At 46.0% G+C, this 6,949-nt stretch overlaps 1 protein-coding gene across 1 annotated transcript; it reads right to left on the bottom strand.

Moving 5' to 3' along the window:
* Window positions 1-1,361: 1,361 nt before the first annotated feature.
* FGF4 (fibroblast growth factor 4) lies at window positions 1,362-6,743 on the bottom strand. Its single transcript, XM_015629848.2, has 3 exons — window positions 6,440-6,743; window positions 5,513-5,616; window positions 1,362-3,830 (listed from the first exon to the last, which is right to left on the bottom strand). The coding sequence occupies exons 1-3, from the start codon at window positions 6,741-6,743 to the stop codon at window positions 3,654-3,656; spliced, it is 585 nt and encodes a 194-aa protein (XP_015485334.1). The 3' UTR covers window positions 1,362-3,653.
* Window positions 6,744-6,949: the final 206 nt, after the last annotated feature.

Below are 6,949 nucleotides of genomic sequence, written 5' to 3'. Positions count from 1 at the left end.
ATTTTTTAGCCCTGGCGACAACTTTTTGTTATAATTTTGGCAGTCCTGGCAAGTGATAAATTTGTGCTTGTTCTTTTTAGAACATTGTAAACAAAAAAAGTTAATTATGAGAAATTACTATGTCTGCCTACCTATTTATTCTGGTTCTATTCATAACAGCATTAAATGTGCTGCAGCTATACTTGTGCAGTTATAAAAACTCCACCTGTGCCACATATTTATAGAGCCTGTACAACTTTAGAGAGAAATTGCACTTGTTCAGAGTGAGGGCACTGCACATTCCCAGCTCATCCATCGCCTTCCCCTTTCCAGGAACAGAAAAAGGAGCATCACTTGGTGGAAAATGAAGTGCAGAATCTGTATGGTGGGGTCTGGATTTCTGTTTTGTATGGTCCTTACTGAGCTGGACAAACTCCCTTTGCTGTCAGGGTGTGGAAAATCAAACCTGAATGTTGTCTCTACCATTATGAAGCCTTCCCTAATCATAGGCAAGGGGTGAAACTGAAAACATGGGAATGGGACATGATGTGTGCATGTATGTGCACATGTGTACTTATGAATAAAAGTTGTGCCAAAGAATCACGGAGTCATTAAGGTTGAAAAAGATCTCCAAGATCATCAGGTCCAACTTTTGACCAGACACTACCACATCCCCTAAACCATAACACAAAGTGCCACATCTACTCAGTTTCTTGACACTTTCAGGGACAATTGACTCCACCACTTCCCTTGGGAGCTTTGACCACTCTTCCAGGGAAGAAATGTTTCCTAATCTCACCATATGATTTCACACAGCACTTCAGGTTTCTACACATTTCTATTGAGTATGAACACTAATTTTGAAAAGATCCTATCCCAAACCAAACAGGTTTCTTGCATTGGTGCTGTCACGCTTCACAAGAGAGCAACCAGTGCCTACTGGAGCCAAAACCAGGCAATCAGGTTTGTTTGTATCATTAACAATGAGCAACATAAACCTTGCAGCTGGTGTCTCTGACCATTAATTTTGGATGCTGCCGTTGTTAATAACCAGGGAAGTAACACAAGTGAGAGCAGCAGCATGTGGCAGATGCAAGAGTGCATATCTGTTACTGAGCTTGGAGCTGGGCTTTCCTGGACCACTTCCAGCTTTGGCAGGGGGAACTTTAGCTGAGTAAGAAATCCAGGCTGTCAGTCCTGGAGTAGCTGGCAGAGGTGCAAAGGCTCCCCAGGCTTTGAGAAAGTGAAATAGCATTTTTTCCTTCCTTTCCTTGAAGGATGCATTCCTTTATAAAAAGTTAAAAATCAATACAGGGTGTCATGCATTGTAAATGTTCATAATTTATTATGTGTTTAAGTGTGCACAGCACATACACCACAGTCTTGAACAGCACCTGTATAAAACTACAGACAGATTCTGGTAAATGGTGAAAACTCATACCATGTAACATTGTTATCAAGGTTGCATCACAATATTTAAAAGTTACAACAACTACCTCTGAACATATCTCATGTGAGGCCGTTGGTTGTGGATTTAATGAAGTGAAAAATGGCAAAGAACCATTCCCAGAGAGAACCTTTGTGGTCTGATTTTGCTATCTGAAATCTGGAACAAAATCATTAGTTGTCAGAGGTAGTGGTGATAAATACACAATGATTACTCACATACAGGAAACATAGAAAGTACAGAAAATTCCCAATTTTACAGAAAAAGAAAATATTTTAAAATCTTTAGGTGTGATATTTCTTTTTCCTTAATTATTTTTGCTGTGAGGGCAGCTGCCTTAAGGTCTGGTCCTGGTCTGCTCTGATTTTACTGAACTTTGGTGAGTAGAGTTTCTCTTCAAGGTCATGTGTAAGTAGAGGATACAGGCAGGTCTATACCATTACAAAGGAACAAAGGCTTAAGTGTAGGAATGTAAAGAGGTAAAGAAAAAAAGCTGAATCAAAGATTTGTATGTAGCTGGAAATAGGTTTAGATTGGAAGATGTTCTATAAATGTCCTCTAAGTCATCAAACATTGTGGTTAGTCCTGGCTCCCCCTTAACATATTGATGCCCTGAAGATGAAGTATCTTTTAAATAAAAAATAAAAGAAGAAAGGGGGGGGGAAAAAAAAGGGAGGGAAAAAAAAAGGAGGGAAAAAAAAGGACACATGAATCCTTTTAGTGATTCCCCCATAATCAAACCTATCTTTTCCTTCATCACGTTAGAGACATAAGTTACACTTGCAAAATATATAAGGAAAAATATAGGGTTACTTGATGACGATATAGTACTGCAGCCTGACAGCTGCCTGCAAATATTTTCACCATGATTACCCTTACTAAAAGTAAACCACTGGGTAAAGATAGCTCAAACGTGACAAGGCTCAAATAGGATGCAACCAACTCTATCCTGAATACTTTTGGCTACATATGGAAAAAAAGAGAGATTTGGGATTATGCTTGTTCCCCCAGGCTCTACTCCAGAACTTCAAGCCCAAGCAGAAAAGTGGGTACCTTCCTCCCATGCAGAATTTGTTACGAGACTGGCTTTGAGAGTTAGTGAGGTAGAAATGAATCAACTCATCAGGGAATGAGACAGAAAAAAAAGCAGCATATTTCTCCTTCCAAATACTGCAACAAAAATAATAAATAGTACAAACCAACCTAAATTCCTCCTCATCAATCTAAATTCTTTCTATGGAACTCGTGTTTGCTACAAACCAGCAAACGCTTTTCCCTTGTAGAAGACGTAGGAGTGTTATAGAGCTCCCCACACTTTGAAAAATGAATGTAGTCTCCAAGTATGAAAGGGAATTTGATTTGAGCAAAGTAGAGCTGGTTCATTGTAGCGTGTTCCACAGTGCGTTTGCTGGGGGAGGGACAGACACGTTACTTTTTAGCCTCATGCCAAGCAATTGTACCAAACAAAAGCTCCCATTAAGGGCCACGGTTGATCTGAAGAGAAAACCCCAACCCAAGTCCTGCTGAGCCGACAGAGGTGTTTCAACTTCTCCGAGGAGATGGACTGCAGGGCAGTTCAAAGTTCAGTGCTGATGGATCTAAAAACAGATTTGTGGGGTAGCTGTGCAGCACCGCACTCCCGTGCCGGGGTAAACCGATCCCATTGCAGTGAAATAGCAAAGGGGATCAGGCATTGTGTGTGGCTCCACGCTGGCATCCCACCCAGGCACCTCCTGCTCCCGGGCCAGGAGCTGCACTGGGAGCCACCAGCGGTTTGGAAAATGTTCAGGGGAGGACAAAGCCACCATAAAACACAAACAAACAAACAAACAAACTCACACCTGTACAACAATAAACACAGAGCAACACAAAAACAGTGCAAAACATTGGGAGAGAGGAATTGGATGTCACCTTGGCTTAGGACATGAAGTAGCAGCACAACTGTGATAACTCAGAACTGAATTAAATAAACCACAAAGCAGAAGACTTCTCCTGTTGCACCATGAAATGAAAGACCTTGGGTTGGAGGTTTGTATTGTTTTCAGAGATTAAAAAAAAAGTAACTATAAATAAGTTTTGTGACAATATATACATATTTAAATAATTAACTTAAATATCTTACACCTACTCTTGCATAAAACTCTCCAGTAAAAGTGCACCATGTTTCTTTTCTCCAAAGATGTTCTGCGTCTTCCCCTGTGCTGAGGTAGGTCTGAAGGGAGATGTCTCAGATTCTAGGAAGAAAATGTGTCACTGTCATTGTGGGAGATACTTTATTGCCTTTCTTTGTTCTTCCATTTTTGCTCAGGGCTATGTACATCCCGGGATAAATCCTGGATTCGTAAGCATTGTAGTTGTTTGGCAGGAGAATCTCTTTGAATTTGCACTCATCATTGAAATGGGCCTGAAATGAAAAGGAAAGAATGAGAGGGAAGGAATTTTAAACATCAGGTGTGGAAATATCCTTGCTACCAGGTGTGGAAGGTGTGCTGTGGGCAAATGTGCAGGTGAGCCCCCTCCACTTAGTAATCTTTTGAAGTGGCCTCTGAAGCTTCAAACAGGACTCAGGAGCCAAAGGATCAATTAGGGATGCTGTGCCCGGGCCAGGCACGTACACCTAAAGGTGGGAAGGACACCCGTGGAAGGGACAGAGTCACCTTAACAGAGCTGGGGTAGGTAAGGCCCAAGCCCAGTTCCATGGTCCTGCTCATGGAATTGCTCCTATTTATCCCACCAGTAATAAATTACCTGAGAGGCTTCAGAAAAGTCAGAATACTGGCACTTTCTTATGTTGCTTGAGGAGAAAGAGGCATTTTATGTCATCATGGACAGTATTTTTTCTTCTTTAGATTTAAAATCAAAGGAAGGGTTTGGATAACTTTGGCTAATGGATCAGGAAAACGGATCTGACAGCAGGCAACCTTTCAGGGATGTGGTTTCATTTGCAAGTACGTACAAAGAGGGACAGGTGTTGCAAGTGTCTTACCTGGAAAGGAACAAATGAGCTCATCTCTTATTGTTGGGCAAAAACCTCGGGGTTTGTGAGAGAGGTCTCAGCCTGCCAAGCTGAACACTGCACTAGGGATTATTTTACCCAGGACACCAAGGCAGCAGTATCCCTAAGAAAGGATGCATTTTGGTGACTGATTCTGCCTGGCTTTTATATAAGGCAAAATCCTCCACAACAGGACCAGTGCCCCAGAAAATAATACTGGATACTTCATGCCTTCATGTGAAAATGCCCCAGTTAACTCTGACATAGTTTAGCTGTCCCTCAGCCCAAGTTTCTTCAGAGGACACTTGGGGAACATGACATAGAAAATTCATGGGTGAGGAAGGAGAGACAGGAAAATGAGTTTAAAACTATGCTGATCATAGTCACTTGTGCAGAACTGAACTCAAAAGCAGGAGAACAGCTCAGCACGGGCAAAGATACACCCTGTTATCGTCCACCTCAGGTATATTTTTACAAGATGTCTATCTTTTCCAATGATCCCATGTGAAAGAAGGTCTATATTGTCTCCTAATGGATCTTCCTTTTCATAAACAGAAGTTCAGACCCCAAGGATGCTGAACTGCCACAGGAACTGTCTGTTCAGCAGCATTAACAAAAAGTGATCAATAGTTCACTGATGCATCACATCATAAAGTGTCACTTGTGGGGGCCTGGCTGATCACAAGTTCAAGTACCCTCTGAGAGATGGAGTGAATGATTGCCACACCTGCTTGAGGCTGTTTGTACTTAGATATAACAAATATATGGACTAAGCCTAGCTTGTGCTCTTGCCACACAAATTACTGGCTGGTCTATGAGGTAGCCAATTTGTGCAGCCATGGCTGGGTGACTACAGTTCTTATGTGAGAACCAAGGAAAAATAATGCAGAAGAAAAGGTTTCACTCCAAAAACTCAGTAAGCAGTATAACTGGGCAGCACACCTTCTGCTGGCAAGGCAGGAAGGGCTGCTCTGCGCTGCCTGACCGAGGAGTGGGCAAGGATGGGGCTTGGCAGCTTTTAGAACCATGTACATATCTCACCCCAGCTGACCACGGTCCCCATGCCAGGCACACACTCAGTGGTTACTTACAGATCCGTAGAGTTTGCCTTTGCTATTCATGGCCACGAAGAGTCCACTTCTGACACCAAATATGCTCACCACGCCTCTTTCCACAGGAGAAATTTCCAGCAGACCTACACAGGAGACACAGAAATCAGGGAGACAAAAGGGTGCTCCCTGGAGTGTGTGGTGACAGTGCTGCACCCACCCACAGGCTGCCATCCCCAGTGTGCCACATCCCAGTACTGCTGTGGGTGGCCACAGAACTCCAGCCTCAGACTCCACGTGCTGCCCTATGCCCCATGCTGGGACCTCTCTTCTTTTAGATAAGTATCTATTTTTATTTTGCCCCCAGGCATCCTCTTGTGTAGACAAGGTTAAAATAAGCCAGAGTATGCTTAGGGCAAATGAAACATTTGTCATCATGCAGTTTATACTCCCGCTCCTGGATCTTATTGTTTCAGTTGGATATCAGAGTCGTGGGGCCACGGGGTTAAGTCCCCAGCAGATGCTTTTCAAGTTTGGGGGAGAGCTGGGCTCGCCGCAGCCCCTGGTCAGAGTGGGCGGCTCACGGCGCTGTGGATCCTCCAGATGTTGAGGCAACCCCGACACCTGATGCCTGACGGCTGCAAGGGGACAGCACGGCACTGAGCAGCGCCGACGAGCCCCTCCCGAACGCCCGACGAGCTGCTCCGGAGCTCCCGATGGGCTCCGTCGCCGCCCCGCTACCCCGGGCTCCCTCCACGCGTGGGGGAGCCGAGGGGAGCAGCCCTGCGGTGCAGCGGCCGACCGGACTTTTTAGGGAAGATCGAGGTCTGCCGTGCACCCACCCTCCTTTCGGGTCATGCCACTCTCCGGGGCAGGTCAGTCGCTCCGTTCCCGCAGAACTGCCCTCCGGCGGTCCCGCGGGCGCGGAACGTCTCACCTGTCCAGGCGCGAGAGTTGTCGCTGGCTTACTGTATCGATTCTCGCTGTGAATCCCATCGATGCGGCCGTCGGGCAGGACCTGGATGTGGAAGCCGATGCCCACATTGCAGTAGAGGCGCCGCAGCCGCTTGATGCCCAGGAGGTAGTCGCCGTCGCGGGCGGCATCGCGGCGCTCAGCCGGGAGGCGAGCGACGGAACGGGCGAAAAGAGCCGCGTCCCAGCGGCGCTGGCGGGGCCCCGCGGGGAGGCGACCCGGGGGCGACCGGCCACGCACCGCCCCTGGCCACAGCAGCCCCAGGAGCAGCGCCGGCAGCAGCGCCGCGGGGAGAGGCATCCCGGCGTAGGGGCGGGTAGCCACGGGTCGGCCGCCGGTCGCTCCGAAAATACGCTCTCCCCACAGCTCCCACTTTATGCTGAGGTCAAAGAAGGGGAGGAAAAAAGAAAAACCCAACAAAAAGCCAAACAGGAAAAAAAATATTTTAAAAAAGGACAAAAAAGAAAACCAGAAAGCAAAGCGGAGAGGAAGGAGGGAGGGAGCTT

This window comes from Parus major, chromosome 5, assembly GCF_001522545.3.
Source record: "Parus major isolate Abel chromosome 5, Parus_major1.1, whole genome shotgun sequence".
Lineage (NCBI taxonomy): Eukaryota > Metazoa > Chordata > Aves > Passeriformes > Paridae > Parus > Parus major.
The sequence above is the reverse complement of the archived record's forward strand: the minus strand, read 5'-3'. Positions and strand labels throughout refer to the sequence as shown.

Coding starts and splice junctions, on each gene's coding strand:
- FGF4 (XM_015629848.2), bottom strand. CDS start 6,743: ATGCCTCTCCCCGCGGCGCTGCTGCCGGCGCTGCTCCTGGGGCTGCTG. Junction 5,617..6,439: donor TCACAGCGAGAATCGATACA/GTAAGCCAGCGA, acceptor TCTCCTGTGTAG/GTCTGCTGGAAATTTCTCCT. Junction 3,831..5,512: donor AAGGCAAACTCTACGGATCT/GTAAGTAACCAC, acceptor TTTTCATTTCAG/GCCCATTTCAATGATGAGTG.